The sequence below is a fragment of the Anolis sagrei genome, chromosome 5, assembly GCF_037176765.1.
Source record: "Anolis sagrei isolate rAnoSag1 chromosome 5, rAnoSag1.mat, whole genome shotgun sequence".
In the NCBI taxonomy this organism is placed as follows: Eukaryota; Metazoa; Chordata; class Lepidosauria; order Squamata; family Dactyloidae; genus Anolis; species Anolis sagrei.
In genome coordinates this window covers 93,014,959-93,036,224 of record NC_090025.1, presented here as the reverse complement: position 1 = coordinate 93,036,224, position 21,266 = coordinate 93,014,959, and the positions used below count along the sequence as shown (strand labels likewise).

The window sequence follows — 21,266 nt, the reverse complement described above, 5'->3', positions numbered from 1 at the left end:
TGCCTAGCAGCTATCCCTGACAGCCTCATTGCCATAACACTTGCATGAATCATTTTTACATTGAGTATATTGGCAGATAGCTTGAGGTGGAAGAAGAAAAGGAGACGTTGGTTTTCATAGATTTGTATTAGTCATTTGGAACAATGTTTCTACGATCTATCTTCTTTTTTACTTTTTGAGGGGATACTTTGGGTTCATATAGTGATGGAGATTGTTTGTGTTATGATTGTAATATTTGCCTTTAATCATTTTTGTCACTTTCAGCATGTGAGCTAGGCTACTTGTTACAAGACAGTTTGCTTGGGTGATCTAGCAACTCTCAGGATTTTCTAGTTACAGATGTCCAGTAGTTCTTTTCTATTTGATATGTGTATTAGAGATTTCTAAACAGCCTAAACCAGGGGTCCTCAAATTTTTTAAACAGAGGGCTAGGTCACAGTCCCTCAAACTGTTGGAGGACCAGATTATAATTTGAAGGGGAAAAAAACATGAATGAATTCCTATGCATACTGCACATATCTTATTCATAGTGCAAAAACACTTAAAAATAATACAATAATTAAAATGAAGAACAATTTTAACAAATATAAGCTTAGTATTTCAGTGGGAAGTGTGGGCCTTCTTTTGGCTGATTTATTTGTCGTGTCAGGACAACCAGTCAAATTATATTACATTTCTAACAGAACAAAGCAAGCAAACAAACAGATAAAATACAGAATTTGTGAGTTTGGTAGTTGATTAAACGTCCTTTGACCAGTATCTGGCCACTTGGAGTGCTTCTGGTGTTGCTGCAAAAAGGTCCTCCATTGTGCATGTGGCAGGGCTCAGGTTGCATTGCAGCAGGTGGTCAGTGGTTTGTTCCTCTCCACACTCGCATGTCGCATGTCGCATGTTTGGCTGATGAGATAGGATTGTTGTTGCTGTTGGTGTGTGCTTTCAAGTCATTTCAGACTTAGGTTGATCCTGAGCAAGGGCTGGGTAAATGACCTTGGAGGGCCGTATCCGGCCCTTGGGCCGTAGTTTGAGGACCCCTGGCCTAAACCTTTTACCTTTGGTCTTCATCTAATTTGTTCTAAGTATCGGGCATCACATGGAAATTTACAGGACCTAAGGGCGTTTTCTTGTGAAATGGTTGTTGTGCTCCTTTACACTCTGTTATGAAAGTCATTTCTGATCATGAATAGTTTATAAAATGCATATTTATTTCAGAGTAAATAAATTAAAACATTATCTCTTGGCTGATTTTTTTAATGAGGTTACCTCTCTATTCTGTTTTATAATAAATAAACCTAGGTACTTAGGGTGCAGGCATGTAGCCAGGAAGGGGGGGGCGGAGGGGCTTCAGCCCCCCCCCCCCCAAAGTCTCATGGTGGTTCGCGAGAAGGCCTTACTGGTGCATTATTTAAACTATTATGTTTATTCATATCATGATCTGATCACCATACTCAATATATCCCATATTCATGGGGGTATTGGGATAACGATACAAAAGGTTTGCTAGGGTAGACCCTCTTTCACTCAGACTCACCCCCCCCCCAACAAACTCACCCCCCCCCCCCAAATTGAAATTCTGGCTACGGGCCTGTTAGGGTGTGGTTTAAATGCCTTAGAGAAAAAGGACAAGGTCTAGAGCAGGGTTTCACAATCATGGTTCCACAAAATTGGGGGGGGGGGGTGACCTGAAAGTAACCTCAATAAAACCAGGATTTGTGTGGTGTCCATTTTCTAATAGGTCTTTCAGGAGATAATAAAACACCAATGATCTCATTGATCCCACAAGGTTCAGTCAGCACAGAGAAGAAATTCCTTTCCTCTATCTGGCAGTGTTGTTTTGTTGTTATTCAGGCAAAGTCTGGTTACCAAGACTCCTAAGAAATTATTGTGGAGATCTAGAAGTATAAATACTGGTCAGCCTTCTTTATGACACTTGATTCAAGAAAAAAAGAAAGAAATGATAACTGATCCCTCTAAAGTCCCCGAAATGTGTTTTTTTTTTCTAGATACAACTAGACTGGCATTCTCCTGAGGGCAATATTGAACCTGAATTATTATCATTGTCACTTACGATTGCTTTATTACTCAATTACAGCTGTCCTCCATATCCACAAATTCTGCATCTTTGGATTCAACGATGGATGATTTGAAAATATTTCCCCCACCCCTACCCTTGGGACACCATTTTACTACATTATTGCATATAATGAGACTTGAACAGTCACAGAGTTTGGAATCCACCGGTAGTTTTGAAACAAAACCTGAATGGATACCAAAGGGCCACTGTATTATAATTTGTAGAGCATAGATGACACCCTCCTCCAAATTACTTACTTAGGCGATCCCTCATTGTCCGAGTAGGATAGTCTTCCAAGATCAGTGTACTGGTGGGTCCGTAGGTGACTGTGGAGCCCTATTCTTGACCTGCATCTTCTCCTGCAGTGAGGGCATTGGTTTCCAGGTGGAAGGCGGTCTCGGTCAGGGTTGGCTTGATGTGCCTTCTTCTTGGTACGTTTCTCTCTTTCACCCTCCATTTGTGCCTCTGCAAATTCTACAGCACTGCTGGTCACGGCTGGCCTCCAGCTGGAGTGCTCAAAGGCCAGGGCTTCCCATTTCTCAGTGTCAACCCTACTCCTATACCATTGCCATTGAACTCAGTGATGAAAGAAGATTTCTAGAATGGCACCTTCCTGGCATTTAACAGTTTTAGCACTGACAACTCTGCTCGGTGCTACCTCTTTTTATACTTCAGTTCATCTAGATTAGTGATTCTCAATCCCCAGATGTTTTGGCCATCAACTCCCAGAAATCCTAACAACTGGTAAACTGGCTGGGATTTCGGGGAGTTGTAGGTGAAAACGCCTGGGGACTACAGGTTGAGAACCACTGCTCTAGAACTTGGTGGCTAAATGCAGCTGGATAGGTTGCTGAGCTTATTTAGAAAGCCTCTTAGGAAATCTAGGCAAATTTTGCCTCTTTGATTTTCAGTAAACCTCTACATCCACACTTTCATTTCTTTTGGAGAAGCATTTTCCAAGATGGTTCTGTTTTTAAGAGGTAACTTGCAGTCTCTAGAAGACAGAGGAAGTAATATAAGAGAACCCATCAAAGCTATCTGCCCTCCTTTATTTTTCTAATCAAAACCAAAATATCAGATTATGTTCTTTTACATCACTCTCTGATCATGTTAACAGCAGAAGCTAATGGGTAACCGTGGTTGTGATTTAGGCTGCATGACTTTCCCTGTATTCCTAGTGAAGTCTCTAAAAAACATATGCTCACTTCAATATATATAAAAACCATGCATCAGGGATGAAAATGAGTTGTTTCTCATTTTACTGACACAACAAATCAACAGTAGGGAATTATGAGTATCAAATAATTGAAAGTTTTCACAGCAGATTTTGGAAGCATTCACCAACATAATGCAATATTTTTCAAGTTGCTGTGTTGTTACCTGACATCACAGGACATCTTTACTTAATTCTGTTAGATTTGGGAGAAAAGCTAAAATTGTATAAATGTTCTTGATAATTTGTTGTTTTTACATTTCTTCTGGGAGATTTCAAATGTTCTTGACCTGTGCTTTAATACCTTTTTCAAAGTGTTTGTTTGGATATAACTTTACTATATACTTGTAATAGTTTACCTACAATGGATCTACTCTACAAAATCCTAGGATTTGTACTTTGCTGGAATTCTCTACCAAAGGCTTCAAATTTATTGTCGAAGGTTTTCATGGCTGGAATCACTCGGTTGTTGTAGGTTTTTCCAGGCTATATGGCCATTGCTAATCAAGGTAGTCAGTTGAAACATTCACACCTAGCTCCAGCAGACAAGAGTCCTTTGTCCCTCCCTGGTCATTCCACAGATATATAAATCCATTTTCCTACTTCCAACAGACCTCACTACCTCTGAGGATGCTTGCCATAGATGCAGGTGAAACGTCAGGAGAAAATGCCTCTAGAACATGGCCATATAGCCCAGAAAAACCTACAACAACCCAGCTTCAAATTTAGTTCAGATACTGCAGTGATATCGTTCACTAGAACATTCTAGCAGAGATTTCCAGGTGGTAGCAAGTTCTTACAACCTTGTAATAGAGACACCATAATAATCTGTAGTAAGACCAGCTCTGTTGCATGTCAGAGCTATTTTTCATCCCTTTAAAATATTGCCACAAATGAGTAACAAGATGTGATAATATAAATAATTCCAGATCACGGCTTCCTCTTTGATAATCATTATAGTGCATATTTCTTCATTTTCCTCCAGTCTAAAATTCATGCAGCAAGAAGCCTGAGTGAAATTGCAATTGACCTGACTGAAACTGGAACATTGAAGACCTCCAAACTAGCCAACATGGGAAGCAAAGGAAAAATTATCAGCGGCAGCAGTGGAAGCCTTTTGTCATCAGGTACATTCCTTTGAGATAGTAACTAACTTGCTCTTTTGTTCAAAAGGTGTGTGTGAGGATTATAATATCACTTACTTAACAGCCACAGTTGCGTCTGCTGGTCAGTATTCTGAATTACTTGGCATAATTGGGGAGGGCAGACTGTAACTAGGTAGCTGACAAACTCTTTGGCATTTATGTATAATTACAATATGTGCAATTTTAACAATATAATTACCCAAGGGTGTACAGTCCTTTCTTCTTGTGGCCCAGTGGTCATTAACATTTCTAGCTCTACAACATGGAATTTGAGGTAGGAGAGAGGCCAACGTTATGAACAATCTTCGTTTGCTGGAATATGAGGTAGGAGAGAAGCCAACTGTGCAGAAGTCATTATTATTATGTTTGTGTTTAACTGTTAGAGTATGTATTTGTGTTTGTAACAGTAGCTAAAACTGGAGCCATCTGGTTTGAATCCACAGTGAGCGTTGCCAAGGAGACGAGGCTGGCTAGCTCATGAGAGGGAGAAGTGGGCGGAGCCAAGCAGGAAAAGTTGTGCGTTTTTAAAAAAGCAGCAGAGAGAGAGGCTTGGAAAGGCCTGAGAGAGAGGCTTGTGTGTGAGCGGCTGGTGTTTTTCAGTCTAGGAGGGCTGAAGAAAGAAACCTGGCCAGATTCTTTAGTCAAAGAAAACTAAAGGAAGCCTAGTTAAGATCCCTAGTTAAGGAGAGACTAGAGATCAGAGATTTGATCGAGGGAAGATCAACTTGAAAGGCTATTTATAGTAGTGAAACATTGTTCACTAGAGAGCTTCACTTCAGTGAAAGTTAGCCACAAGCTGTGTTATCTGGAAGAGTGGACTGTACTATAAACCACGTGATATTCAAAGTTCCATAAGTTATTTAACAGCCTGCAACCATAAGCTTTGTACACAATAAACCTGTTATCTTTTGTTGAAAACCGTCTCATCTCAACTAATCTGTGTTTGTAGAGCCAGATCTCATCGGTGGTACCTCAAATACCTCACGTTGGTGGCAGTTACCTTAATTTACAAATAATATTTGGCCTCCTCCATAATATACTCTTCTACACCATTGAGGCCTGAGGTAAATTCCCTCCATAACATCCACATCTGTACAATTGGTGGCAGCGGTGGAATTAAAAAGTGCCTGAGGTAAAATACCTCCATTATTAGGGCCTGCCATTGCCAACCTCAGCAACACACAAAGCACCTCCTCGCAATTCGTGATAGCGGTGGGGATCTTCAAAGATAAAATCCCTATACCCTGTTTATCGTTGTGTTCGCATCTTCCCACCAACGTTATGAACAATCCCAAAATTATGAGAGCATAGATTCATCTAGCAATCCTGTAACTACTGAACAGATTCCCAGTCAATGTGTTTTATTTTGCGTCTGTATGTTCGGTTTAGAAGCAAGATCTCTGGGCATCCTATTTAGCTTTGTCTGTTTTTGTGTTCAGGGAAGGAAGATGATAGTTCTCTTAGTCTAATTGTTCCTCCTGCCAGTGACTCTGAAGCATGAGTCATTAACTTTTTAAAATGGGAAGAACTTTTGACACAGAGGCACCTTTCTGTCTTCTACACATTTCCTAACTGTTGACAACATGTTTGTTTTACTTTCAGTAATAGGATAGGGCCTCAGTCTAAGTGTTAACTTAGTCACGTTAGGGTTAGGATTCATGTGAGGGTTAGGATTTTTTCCAATTAGTGCAGCCCAAGAATGTGGACAAGATCCTTGTAGAAATGAGGGCTACAACATGCATCTTAGTCCAACATGGAAGATAAAGGAAGCCAGATGGGGTTTGGCAGAGTGTCTGAAGGTGATGGTTTATGCCTCCTTACAGGAAGGCAATATTCCAAACACCTTAAAACAAGCTGTTATAAAACAGCTGTTGAAAAAACCATCATTGGACCCCACTCAATTTGTCAACTTCCAATCTCCCCTTTCTGGGCAAAGTCCTGGAACGTGGGGTGGCCTCACAACTCCAGGGGTTCTTGGAAGACACATTATCTAGAGCCGGTGCAGTCTGGCTTTAGGCTGGGACACGGTACCCAAACAGCCTTGGTCACCTTAGTGGATTATCTACTCAAGGAACTGGACAGGGGGAGTGTGTCCCTGCTGGTTCTACTGGACCTCTCACTGGCCTTTGATACCATTGACCAGGGTACCTCACAGGAATGGGTCTTGGAGGTACTGTTTTGCAGTGGCTCCATTCCTTCCTTGAGAATTGTTCCCAGAAGGTGTTGTTGGGTGACACCTGCTCGACCCCGCAACCTTTGTCCTGTGGGGTCCCACAGGGCTCAATACTGTCACCCATGTTGTTTAACATCTACATGAAGCCGCTGTAAGAGATTATCCGGAGTTACGGGGTGCAATGTCACCTGTACATAGATGACATCCAACTCTGTCACTCAATTCCACCTGCTATTAAGGAGGCTGTTCAGGTCGTGAACCGGTGCTTGGCTGCTGTGATGGTCTGGATGAGGACAAACAAATAGAAACTGAGTCCAGACAAGACAGAGGTCCTCCTGGGCAGTTGCAAGGCCAAACAGGGCATAGGGTTACAACCTGTGTTGGATGGGGTTGCGCTGCTCCTGAAGATGCAGGTTCACAGCCTGGGAGTTCTCCTGGACTCATCGCTGAGCCTGGAGCCCCAGGTTTCAGTGGTGGTCAGGGGAACTTTTGCACAATTAAAATTTGTGTGCCAGTTGCACCCATACCTTGGGAAGTCTGACTTGGCCACGATGGTCCATGCTCTGGTTACATCCCCCTTAGATTCCTGCAACACTCTCTATATAGGGTTGCCTTTGAAGACTGTTCGGAGGGTTCAAATGGTCCAAAGGACGGCAGCCAGATTGCTCACCGGAGCAGCGCAAAGGGAGCATACAACCCCCCTGTTGCATCAGCTTCACTGACTGCCAATCTGCTATCGAGCACAATACAAAATGCTGGCTTTAGCCTATAACGCCCTAAACAGTTCTGGCTCAGCTTACCTGTCCGATCGTATCTCCCCCTATGAACCATCTCAGAGATTGGGATCATCGAGGCCCTGCTCTCTGTCCCGCCTCCTTTGACTTTCAGAAAAAAGGTGAAAACATGGCTTTGTGACCAAGCCTTCAGCAACTAATACAGTGCAATAGATGACTTGGATGTATGTGTAAGGATCACTGGAATGGCTTGACCTTGATTGTGGATAAAATGATTTTATAGCTGTGTTATTGTTTATGTTTTAATTGCTTTTAACCTCATCTAGATTTTTAACTAAATGTTTATTTAATTGTTGAATTGTTTAAAACATTGAATTTTGTCTACTGTAAGCCGCCTTGAGTCCACTTTGGGGTTGAGAAAGGCAGGATATAAATATAGTAAATAAATAAAATGTGCATTGTATAGCTCTGCAGGACCAATGATACTAGATGCTGTGACATTGTGCCGTTGTGTTGGACAAAAGAGCTGTCGTGTGAGGGATCAGGTGGGATAGGGTTAATGATATTAAAATTAGATTTATTTCTTGAGATCAGCATCAGGAATGGTCTGCGGGAACTGAGAAACAGTAATCCAATGGGAATGACTTACTTGTGATAGGTGCAAAAGCTTCAAGATGCTCAGAGATGTTATAAAAATATTCCCAAATACCGTGGAGGTACCAACTTCCTGTTCCTATGAAAGCATGGTTCTAGGTTTGAAATGAAGGTTGAGATCCCCAGATTCGCTATAGATAGCTATGGATAAAGAGTATCACTTGCATTATGAATGGAGAAAGAATCTGTAGTTAGTTCTCACAGGGTTTATGTTTTCTTTCTGGCCTTGACTGAATGTGATTTAAGGCTGTATTGTAATTTTGTCAGTACTCTGAAGTACTGCCTGAATGAATAAATTATTTCCTAGAAAGCTTTCCTCGTTTCCACTTCCTCTTAGCATACCTTGGCTCGGATGTATTCATGTGTTGTTGTTTTTAAGGCTCCCATCTCCTCTGGGAAAGGAAATCTCTGCAAAGTCAGTGGTAGATGTCCCACTGAGCTATAGAATTTAAGTGTGTTGTTTAATGGATGGTGGCAGCAGCTGATAGAATTTGGGATTCCCATCCTACTGAAGTATAGAAGACAGAAAAGAAACTGTAGCCCAGTGGTTCTCAACCTTCCTAATGCCGCGACCTCTTAATATAGCGCCACGTGTTGTGGTGACCCCTCAACCACGCAAATATTTTTGTTGCTACTTCATAACTAATTTTGCAACTGTTATGAATTGTAATGTAAATATCCGAAATGCTGAATGTATTTTTATTCACTGGACCAAATCTTGCACAAATACACCCACATTTAAATACTGGTGGGGTTTGTGGAGAGATTGATTTTGTCATTTGGGAGTTGCAGTTGCTGGGATTTATAGTTAATCTACAATCAAAGAGCATTCTGAACTCCACCAATCATGGAATTGAACCAAACATGGCACACAGAACTCCCATGACCAACAGAAAATACTGGAAGAGTTTGGTCAGCATTGACCTTGAGTTTTGGAGTTATAGTTCACCTACATCCAGAGAGCACTGTAGACTCAAACAGTGATGGATCTGGACCAAACCTGTTTTGAAACGTAATGTAAATATCTGATATGCAGGATGTATTTTCATTCACTGGACCAAACTTGGCATGAATACTCAATATGCCCAAATGTGAAGTGGAGTTTGGGGAAAACAGACATTACATTTGGGAGTTGTAGCTGCTGGGATTTATAGTTCACCTACAATTAAAGAGCATTCTGAATCTCACCAACAATAGAATGGGGCCAAACTTCCCACAGAGAACCCCCATGACCAACAGAAAATACTATGTTTTCTGTTGGCCTTTGGTGACCCCTCTGACACCCTCTTGTGACCCTCCCAGGGGTCCCAACCCCCACGTTGAGAAACACTGCTGTAGCCGATGACCCCTTGATGCCATATGGCACTTTCAGACTGAGAGCCCTTCCATACAGCCATGTAACTCAGAATATCCAGGATGATAATCCACAATATCTGCTTTGAACTGGAATATCTGAGTCCACACTGCCAGATAATCCAGTTCAATGTGAATTTTATACAGCTGTGTGGAAGGGGCCTGACTTGACTCCTCTGAATCTGAATGTTTCTCTTCCTCCATCTGCTCAGCTGTGACTATGCTGCTAGGAATCTGCTGCCAAACAGTGCTTGCTTGTTCCAAGACTGGGTGGGCCATGCCAGTAATGCCAATTTTTTTAGTAAGGCATACAAAAATATTGGAGGATGCCTGCCAAAAGTAAAACAATAGCCCACAATTTATGGCTTTGTTTTCAGAAGCTGAATTTTGTCCTGTTTGATGTACCAAAACAAGAGAAATTACTATCCAGGAAGCACTTCCCTTGTCTTTATATGTCGAATACTCAGAGTTTGGGAAAGTTATTTTTGGACTACAACTCCCAGAGTCCTCAATACTCTAAAACAGTGGTTCTCGACCTGTGAGTCCCCAGATGTTTTGGCCTTCATCACCCAGTAATCCTTACAGCTGGTAAACTGGCTGAGATTTCTGGGAATTGTAGGCCAAAACACCTGGGGACCCACAGGTTGAGAACCACTGCTCTAAAACATCTTTTCCCAAGCTCCTTTGAAGCTATATACCCCTAGAAACTACCCGTCAGTAGCTTCAGGCATTTCCCATTAAAACGTGGATACTTACTTACTTAGGTGATCCCTCGTTTTCCGAGTAGGATTGTCTTCCAAGATCAGTGTACTGGAGGTGGGTCCGTAGGTGACTGTGGAGCCCTATTTTTGATCTGCATATTCTCCCACAGTGAGGATATTGGTTTCCAGGTGGAAAGTGATCCTGATCGGGGTTGGCTTGACACGCCTTCCTCTTGGCAAGTTTTTCTCTTTCGCCCTCCATTCGTGCCTCTTCAAATTCTGCAGTACTGCTGGTCACAGCTGACCTCCAACTGGAGTGCTCAAGGGCCAGGGCTTCCTAGTTCTCAGTGTCTATGTCAGAGTTTTTAAGGTTGGCTTTGAGCCAGTCTTTAAATCTCTTTTCCTGCCCACCAACATTCCGTTTTCCATTCTTGAGTTCGGAGTAGAGCAACTGCTTTGGGAGACGGTGGTCGGGCATCCAGACAACATGGCTGGTCCAGCAGAGTTGATGGCGGAGGGCCATCGCTTCAATGCTGGTGGTCTTTGCTTCTTCCAGCATGCTGACATTTGTCCGCTTGTCTTCCCAAGAGATTTGCAGGATTTTTCAGAGGCAACGCTGATGGAATTGGCAGTCTTTAGGAGGAGCCTGAAAATGTGGGTGTTCCAGTGTGCCTTCCCTGAATAAAGGAAACAATTCCCTGCAAAATGTCCTCAGAAGCACTTTAACTACCTGTTGGGTTGCTCTCCCTACTTTTCCTTCAAATCCCTCCTGCTTAGATACATCCTACCTGTTCACGCCCAGTGTTTATTTTAAAATTTTAAACTATTACATTTGGCCCAGCCATAGGTTTTTTATTTTTTATTTTTGTGTGTTATTGTCTATATGTGAGTTATACTAGTTGTATTCTTTTATTTGCTTATTGCTTGGTTGTTTTACTGATCTGTTGTTGGGCTTGGCCTCATATAAGCTGCCCCAAGTCCCTTGGAGAGAGATGGTGGCGGGTGTAAATAAAGTATTATTATTATTATTATTATTATTATTATTATTATTATTATTATGTTCTCTGCTGTACTCCTAATAGTAGAAATACACCAAGTTCATGCCATTTGTGTCTTCTGTTAATAAACATTACTAGGGAGAACAGAAGGAACTTGATATTGTCTGGAAGTTGGATGTTTGTAACTTGGGGACTGCCTGTATATTACTGCATTTCGTGAGTCTCCCAGGCTTATACAGCCTTATAAAAAGCCTACAGTAACAGAAACACACAGGACGGGGCCATCTGCTAATGATTATAAGGAGAAAAGCATGCATCAGAGAACACACAGGCTTTCAAATGGAATTCTGCCCTTCATTTCTGCATTGTGTTAAAAGCTTTGCTGCTTTTTACCTTGCAGGGGGCTAACCCTGACTGAGAATACATCCTCAGGGAGCTTGCACAGAAATTCCCTCCCTTCATTTGTGAACAGAGATGCCTTTCTCTTCCTTCTGCCCCTCAGAGGTACCACATACAATCCCGTGTTTGTTCTAAGAATCGTTTGCTGCTGTACGGCTTCTGGTTTGGTTTTGAATGGATTGGTTTTTTGTTTGCTTGTTTGTTTTGGCTTCTCTCCCCAATGGCTGTTTGGATAAGATAAGGGAAGCCTAGGAAATGCTCAGCATGGCCTAAAGGAATTCCTGTGCTTGTGGGCAGCATTCTTGCGTTTATAAAAATGCAGTACTAGCGTTGGTGTTTTTGTCTTTATGTACTTGTTGACACTTTTGTTTTTGTTTTTATTGTTGCTAGCCTCCTTGAATAGAATTTGATGTGATGGCGGCAAATCTGTGTATTTGGATCCATGTTGTTGCTAAGCAGGAATGAGGTGGCAGACCTTGGACTGCTTCTTCCAGAATCCCAGGCAGTTTTATTCCAAAAGGCAAATAATCTAATATATTAGATTAGATTATAAGCACAGAGTAGGAGACAAGATGGAACTGCCCTCTCTTCATTCGGATCTCAGAGCAGCAGTTGGTGCTGGAGGGGGAGGGGGCTCCCAACCAATGACACTGGAGGCAAGATGGGACTATTCCAGCCCAACTTACCTATCCGAACATGTCTCCCCTTACAAACCTTCTAGGAATTTAAGATCATTTGGGGAGGCCCTGCTCTCGATCCCATCTGCCTCACAGGTGCCCTTGGCAGGGACGAGGGACAGGGCCTTCTCAGTGGTAGCACCTTGGCTGTGGAACTCCCTTCCTGGGGATATTAGATTGGCCCCCTCCCTCCTGACCTTTAGGGAAAGAGTAAAGACCTGGCTCTTCAAGCAAGCTTTTAGGAACCTCATTGTAACCAGCAGAGGTGGCCCTAAGTAATTTTCAACGGTAAGCAAGTAGTATTTTGCCCCCCCCCCAACCAATCATTGATATCTGTTCGTTGTGGGAGTTCTGTGTGCCATATTTGGTTCAATTCCATCATTGGTGGAGTTCAGAATGCTCTTTGATTTTAGGTGAACTATACATCCCAGTAACTACAACTCACATATGTCAAGGTTTATTTCCCCCCAAGAGCGCCTCAAGAGCACCCCCAGGCAAAATCAACTATACTGCGAATGCTTACTTTGCGTAATGGGTTGAGCCGCCCCTGGTAACTAGATAAACTCAGTATTGTGAACGAATATAGAATGGCTTAACGATGCAAATAGACACGGATTTAAACCCAGAAGTCGTTGATTTTTAATAGTTTTAAATTGTTTTTATATAAATTTTATTATGTGATTTAATCTGTTTTAAATGATGCATTTATGTGTGTTCGGCATCTAATTGTTGCCAGTCTGTACGCCGCCCTTAGTCACCTTCGGACTGAAAAAGGCGGGATAAAAGTGTGGTATATAAATACATACATACATACATACATACAATAAAAGCCTTTTTAGAAAAATAATTTTAATAATTTTATTTTTTATTTTTTAATAATTTAATTTTAATTTCTTTAATACATCAACCATATATATTACATAAATATACACATACACAAATACATACACATACGTAGACAACCCACCACCCACCATACAGTTACCCCTCAACCCACCCCAGTGGGTAGCATGATAAAAGCCTTGAATCCCAAGCAGGATCTGTCCTAGTTCATCCTTGGATGGGAGATTTCCACAAATACCAGGTATTTTTAACTGAGTTGTGATGTATTTCAGGGGAAGGAACTAGGTAAACCACATCTGAGCATTTCTTACCTTAAAAATCCTGTGAAATTTCACCATAAGTCAACAGGTGACTTGAAGTCATATACACCATTAAATCCTAAAGTTGATCTTGGTCCATTTGTAACTATCCAAAAATCTTATTATGTCTTATTCACAATTCAGTGTACTATGTATGTGTATTGTCATTTCTGTTTAGGTGCTTTTCATACTTGGACGATCTCTGAACCTGATATTAGATATTATAGGATATTTAGAGGAAAGGGAAGGGAAGAATTGCAAGCAATCGGCATTTCCTCTGTGCAGGCTTTCACTGTCACCCAAAGTGGGCAACTCTACAGTTCTACTTTGCAAATGCTTTGTTTTCCCCTACTTGTAAGTTCCCCACCCCAGAGTGCAGTAAGAGGAAGCACAGTGAGTTCAGAGCTTGGCATTTGTCATCACATGTTGACGTACAATAGGAGGAGAATTTGTTCCCATCGGCTTTTGAGCACAAATAATCTGCTTAGCTGAAATTGATGAGACACATCTTTGTCTGTATTTCACTTTCTCCATTCAACTTTCTTTTCTTTTTCTTTTTTTTTTTTTTTGATTTTTTTATTGATAGTTATGCAGTTAAAAAGAAAGAGGGGGAACAGAGAATCATACCTTTTTGTACATCGAAAGTGGGAGAACATTACTGCTTTTGATTTTAAAAAGTAGGAAAGAAAAAGAGAAGAGAGGAACAAAAGAAAAAAGAGCCGGGAGGTGGGTGGGCAGGAAACCCACCAAAAAAAAAAGGAAAAATAGTCAAGAGTAATACTAATATTTTTGAAAGAATCGTAAAAAAGATTTTAAAAAAGAAAAAAAGGGACTTCCATCTGGTCTTCATTGGTCTTTAGTGTCTTTTTCTGTCTTTAAAAATTATAATTCACTCCCCCACTGATCTTCTTTATTTATAGTTTATTTTCTTTTTTTATGCCATAATCTCTATTTTCCATTGTTTAATATACGCTTTCACCAGGTCCCAGTTTGTATGATTCATCAATGTTCCTTGATTTATCGTTAACCAGTATGTTAGTTCATCCATACATATTATCTCTAGGATTTTGTTGTGCCATTCTTCCCTTTGGGGTGTTTCTTCCATTCGCCATTTCCTGGCAAAGATAATTCTAGCTGCAGTAGTTAGGTAGTTAAATAGTTTTCCCTTATTTTTGTCACCTTCAAAGTCTAACATTCCTAGCAGGAAGAACTCTGGTTCTTTTTTAATTCGTACTTCTAAGATCTTTTGAATGTCACTGTGGATAAATATTCCAATAATCTTTAGCCTTTGGGCAGGTCCACCAAGTGTGGAAAATGGTGCCTGTTTGTTGTTTGCACTTCCAGCATTTCTTTGATGTATTTTTATAGTATTTTGAGATTTTTTTTTCGGGAGTAATGTACCATCTGTGAACCATTTTGAGTTTTCTTTTAGGTCATAGGAGTAAGTATATTTAATATTTTGATTCAATAGAGGTTTCTTTTTCCCATGTTAATTTTTCCAGGAGTGAATTCCCTTCCAACGAGTAGATTTCTCTCACTTGCTGTTGTCCCACTCCCTCTTAACTATGAGTCGTTGGTAACTCAGGGACCACCTATATTGCTCTTCTAGAAATCTCTCTGCTCTCTAGTACAGGTGCATGATCCTCCACCTAGCTTTATTATCAGCTTCTGGTAGAAGTTGACTTTAGAGTCACACTGCAGGACTGGAACATCTCTAAGAACAGTGTTCTCTTAAGAACTTTTTAAAAATCCATTGTTTCCTCACTTTCCTGAGGATCCTACATCCCTTACCTGTTGAAAGTGGCTGGCCCACTGTATTATCTTTTATTATAATTGATATACATTTTACAGATTTTGACATTTATGATCAGTAGGTTTGAGCACTACATGTAAAGACTTTGCACCACTTAAAAAAGAGGCCATTTTATTTATTTCTATCCCACCTTTCTGCAAATATGGGGCCGAACATGGCTCATAGTACAAGTTAAAACAAAATTATGTTTAAACTACAAGCAGTCCCCAATTTACAAACATTTGACTCACATACAACCCATAGTTCAGAATGGGGATAAGAACAGGAAGTGAGAGAAATCTACTCCTCAGAAGGGAAATTCACTCCTGGAAGAGTTTTTATGGGGAATAGGTGTCTCAGCTGCAGCTTTCTCACCAATCCTTGTTTCCTCAACAAGCCGAAATATTCAAAATCTAACTATCACAGGAACAGAAAGTGTGGTGACATCTTCTGAACAGGGGCACAGGCAGCAACTCAAACAACATGGGGGTGTTAATCCTCCCTTATTTTTTGGCTGGAGTTACACTTTAAAAAGTACCTGTCCCAACTTACATACAAATTCATCTTAAGGACAAACCTACAGAACCTATCTTGTTAGTAACTTGGAGACTGCCTGTATGGATAATAATGTTAAAATGTTTAAATAATCAATATTATTAAAAACATTAAGAAATTTAAGAAGTCAAAGAAAGGGTCTTCAAGATACCTGTTGGTTTGTGGTGACCCCATAAATTTTCTAAGGGTTTTCTTAGCCAAGGAACACTCAGAAGTGGTTTACGACTTTTCCTCCCTCTGAAATCCAGCCTGGACCAGTTAAAAGATATTCAATAAAGCCTTCATACTACTAAAAAAATAAACGAATTGGAAAGTAACCACCAACGAAAAATCACTAGAGCCTGTGAAATGAAGTGATCCAGTCTTGTGAATGCATGTAGCCCAAAAGAAGGAAGTGATTTAAACAAATGAAAGAGTCTTTGCCCAAAAGGAATGTGCTGTGGTTGCCTTCTGATCTGTTGACTCACTCTGTGAATGTAGCCATGTCACAGGTGTCCTTTTCTAAGAATATTTCCTTCTAAAGTGAAATGTTGCAGACATAACTGTGACTGGGTTGTAGGTTTTTTGGGCTATACAAAGTCTGTCACTGCCTCCACGTTTTCTCCCTCTATTTCCCAGTTGTCAATCATTCTTGTTGCCATAATCTTGGTTTTTTTATGTTTAACTGCAACCCAGCTTTTGCGCTTTTTTCTTTCACCTTGATTAGAAGGCTCCTCAGCTCCTCCTCGCTTTCGGCCATCAAAGTGGTGTCATCCACTATACTATGTTTTAAATGTTTTGGAAAAAAATTAAAAACTTACAAGAGGAGAGGGTTGCTTTCTGTATAAATCTGGATTATGGAGAACGCTTTGGTTAAGGTGTGTTCATAGAACGATTAACTTTATGAAGCTATTTTCTTCCAGAAAAGAGCAGAAATATCTTTGGTGACTTCTCTTGCTTATTTTTAAAAACATAACCAACATAAACCATAATAAGAAAAAATAGGAAGAGAGCACCGTGATTATAAGGAATTGGGGGGGAAAACAGTTCAGAAACATTGAAATCTTAGTGGGGGATCGATACAAAACTCTGCATGAAAATATTAACTTTAAACTTTGTTAGGAGTCAGAACTGTGGAGTGAAATAACTCAGTCAAAAGGGGAAAAGGAAGGTTTGCAAACGGAAATGCTGAAAGGAGCAAGCCAAAGCCATAACGTTAAATAAGAAGACTGGGACATGAAAGAATCTTATGGAATGCTCTCCCAATTTCCCTCCTTTCTCTCGTGATTTATGCCCCTTTTCCTGCATTCATAGATTGTAAATTTTCAAGAGCCTCTCGGTCATTGTTCATTTTCTCTAGATGTTATCAATCCATTGTAACAAGAAGACATTGTTACTGAAATAAAGCATTAATTCTGTCCAAAACAATGCAAACTCTTGGCAGGAGTATTGTCCATGTGCTTACAATAAGGCCTGAAGTAAGAGATCTACATCTTTTTTCACTCTCTTTTGGAATTCTTCTCTGTTTAGTGGAAGAGCAATAGAAGCAAAGGTAATTTTCCCTATCTGTAATGGGGCTCCTGACCTACTCCCACCATTATTTTCTCCACAATGCTAGGCTCTCTGTTTGCTTTTATTGTGCAGGTCAGTTAGAAGAGAACTATGCATTTAACTTTTTAACTAATGGGGATTTTGACCAGTCTTTTGTTTTCAAGCTCATGTTTCCCAAAGCTTTAGTTGCTGAAATGTGGTTTAATTCTCCATGTTAGGTCAAACAAGGGCTTTACCATGTGCTGGTTATCTCAAGCCAGTTTACTGTCAAACTCAAACTACCCTGCTAATACGAGAGATCCTTGATTTGATCTCCTGACATAATCCCCTGACATAATTTCCTCCTTCTAAAAGCTGCTATGAAGGTGTTGATAAGGTCATGGTGCAGGAGGAGGAGGCTCTAAAGCTTTTCCTCTCCACCATGAGCCTGCTTCAAAATCGCCTTCCTGGAATGTCTATTAGCCAGGAAGAGGGGAAAATATACCTTGTGTCTACATGCATTCCCCCTTCCTGGACTGTGACCCCAGTCTGAATTGGGGAGGAAAGGTACTGCTTTTTTTAGACAAAGAAGAAATGTGAGAAACCACAGTCATGGTTCTCCCATTCACTATATAGTCTGGCATGGGTAATAAAGATTGTTATACAACTCCCCTGTCATTAATGAAAGGTCCAGACTGGAGTCAGTTGTTAGGTCATGTTGTTGTTGTTCATTCGTTCAGTCGTCTCCGACTCTTCGTGACCTCATGGACCAGTCCACGCCAGAGCTCCCTGTCGGCTGTCACCACCCCCAGCTCCTTCAAGGTCAGTCCAGTCACTTCAAGGATGCCATCCATCCATCTTGCCCTTGGTCGGCCCCTCTTCCTTTTGCCTTCCACTTTCCCCAGCATAATTGTCTTCTCTAGGCTTTGCTGTCTCCTCATGATGTGGCCAAAGTACTTCAACTTTGTCTCTAGTATCCTTCCCTCCAGTGAGCAGTCGGGCTTTATTTCCTGGAGGATGGACTGGTTGGATCTTCTTGCAGTCCAAGGCACTCTCAGAACTTTCCTCCAACACCACAGTTCAAAAGCATCGATCTTCCTTCGCTCAGCCTTCCCTAAGGTCCAGTTCTCACATCCGTAGGTTACTACAGGGAATACCATGGCTTTGACTAGGCGGATCTTTGTTGCCAGTCTGATGTCTCTACTCTTTACTATTTTATCAAGACTGGACATTGCTCTCCTCCCAAGAAGTAAGCGTCTTCTGATTTCCTGGCCACAGTCTGCGTCTGCAGTAATCTTTGTGCCTAGAAATACAAAGTCTGTCACGGCCTCCACATTTTCTCCCTCTATTTCCCAGTTGTCAATCATTCTTGTTGCCATAATCTTGGTTTTTTTTAATGTTTAGCTGCAACCCAGCTTTTGCATTTCTTCTCTCACCTTGATTAGAAGGCTCCTCAGCTCCTCCTCGCTTTCGGCCATCAGAGTGGTGTCATCTGCATATCTGAGGTTGTTAATGTTTCTTCCAGCAATTTTCACCCCAGCTTTGCATTCATCAAGCCCCGCACATCGTATGATGTGTTCTGCATACAAGTTAAAAAGGTTGGGTGAGAGGATGCAGCCTTGCCGTACGCCTTTCCCAATCTTGAACCAGTCTGTTGTTCCATGGTCAGTTCTTACTGTTGCTACTTGGTCCTTGTACAGATTCCTCAGGAGAGAGACAAGGTGGCTTGGTATGCCCATCCCACCAAGAACTTGCCACAATTTATTATGATCCACACAGTCAAAGGCTTTAGAATAGTCAATGAAGCAGAAGTAGATGTTTTTCTGAAACTCCCTGCCTTTCTCCATTATCCAGCGGATATTGGCAATCTGGTCTCTCGTTCCTCTGCCTTTTCTAAACCCAGCTTGAACATCTGGCAACTCTCGCTCCATGTATTGCTGGAGTCTTCCTTGCAGGATCTTGAGCATTACCTTACTGGCATGAGAAATAAGGGCCACTGTACGGAAGTTGGAGCAGTCTTTCGCATTTCCCTTTTTTGGTATGGGGATATAAGTTGATTTTTTCCAGTCTGATGGCCATTCTTGTGTTTTCCATATTTGCTGGCATATGGCATGCATCACCTTGACAGCATCATCTTTTAAGATTTTAAACAGTTCAGCTGGGATCCCGTCATCTCCTGCTGCCTTGTTGTTAGCAATGCTTCTTAAGGCCCATTCAACCTCACTCCTCAGGATGTCTGGTTCTAATTCATTCACCACACCGTCAAAGCTGTCCTCAATATTATTATCCTTCCTATACAGATCTTCTGTATAGTCTCGCCACCTTCTCTTGATCTCTTCAGCTTCTGTTAGGTCCCTGCCATCTTTGTTTCTTATCATACCAATTTTTGCCTGAAATTTACCTCCAATGTTTCTAATTTTATGGGCACATGTTAGGTCATACATGTATGATAACCATGAATTAACCAGTACCCCTTTTGCAATAACCATCAATCACACTGCATGACAAATAAATGCAACATGATCACACACAACCCCAAGATCTGAAGTCACTGATAAACAGAAAAGAGGCCCAGACTAGGCTCACTCCCACTTGCTGTGGAAAGGGATAAATAGAGCACAGTGTTACCATTTTTGCAGCTTGTATTTCTACCTTTAATGTGCCATCTCATATTTAAACATGTTTTTGGCATTCAAATGGGGTATTTCCCACTGAGCCTTAATGAGTGGGCGACCTTTTCCCATCTCCCCATCTTAGACATGAACTTTCCATTGATCTCCGCTAGAAGCCTTTCACTTGATGAATAGCAAACTTGTCCAGTCACCAGGGAAGCAGACGGGTGAAGAGAAGCTAATGAAGAACAGTCACCTCACAGGATATGTCTGTGTGTATCCTGTGCTGAGTAGTTCCAGATGGACACAAAGCTGTTATCCTGGCTGTTTGCTGTGGAGGATATCCTATTTATTAGTCAAAACTGAGAGATAGTGGCTGTTTGCGGTCACTTTCTGTTGTTGCTGACATCCCGAGACTGTGAATCATGCCTGGCTCTTGGCTCTATGCACCTTCAGTCCCATTCTGGGCTCCTCCAGGAATGATCCAGATGGCCAGTTTTTTGGCTGAGAAGCCAATGCTGGCAGCCAGACAAAGGAATACAGCAGGACTACCAGCTGTGTTCAGATATTAATTGTTTATGGTGCTAGGCATATAGGAAATAAACAGATTCCATCATGACTACTACGCTGCACATCTGGACTATCCTGATGTCATCTCGTTGATGCTGGGACTCTTTCTGGGCATGTGTTCAATCAGCTTTAGGTTAATTTCCTTTAACAGTATTCCTCAAAGACATATATGCCTTTTTCTACCTTCTATTTCCCTCCCTACATTTTCCTCCCCTCAGGATTGCTTCCAGTTTCTAACACTTCCAGTTTCTAACACTAATAAAGGTCTAGACTCCCACTTGAAAAATAGTATGTGAATGACAGTATAGCATTGTGAAAATTGAACTGAATAACTTTATTGCCAATAATAATGATGATGGTGATGATGATGATAATAATAATAATAATAATAATAATAATAATAATAATAATCACAAGCCAGTCAAGGTGGCCCCAGTGGTGTTCAGCACACTGGGTGCAGTGCCTAAAGACCTTGGCCTGCACTTAAACACAATCGGTGCTGACAAAATTACCATCTGCCAGCTGCAGAAGGCCACCTTACTGGGATCACATTTGGGCATATTGAGTATCCATGCCAAGTTTGGTCCAGATCCATCATTGTTTGAGTCCACAGTTCTCTCTGGATGTAGGTGAACTACAACTCCAAAACTCAAGGTCAATGCCCGCCTAACCGTTCCAGTATTTTCTGTTGGTCATGGAGTTCTCTGTGTCGAGTTTGGTTCAATTCCATCGTTGATTGAGTCCAGAATGCTATTTGATTGTAGGTGAGCTATAAATCCCAGCAACTATAACTCCCAAATGTCAAAATCAATCCCCCCCCCCCCAACCCCACCAGTATTCAAATTTGGGCATATTGGGTATTTGAGCCAAATTTTTCCCAGTGAATAAAAATACATCCTGCATATCAGATATTTACATTACAATTCATAACAGTAGCAAAATTACAGTTATGAAGTAGCAACAAAAAT

General features: G+C 41.2%; 1 protein-coding gene across 6 annotated transcripts in view; it reads left to right on the top strand.

The window, feature by feature from the left end:
- Positions 1–21,266, top strand: part of FRMD4A (FERM domain containing 4A) — a 511,564-nt gene that overhangs the window by 452,092 nt on the left and 38,206 nt on the right. For all 6 annotated transcript variants that reach the window (XM_067468889.1, XM_067468893.1, XM_067468890.1 and 3 more), the window contains one exon: positions 4,270–4,411. In XM_067468889.1, coding sequence (XP_067324990.1) covers positions 4,270–4,411 — 142 coding nt within the window. The remainder of the gene's footprint in view (positions 1–4,269; positions 4,412–21,266) is intronic.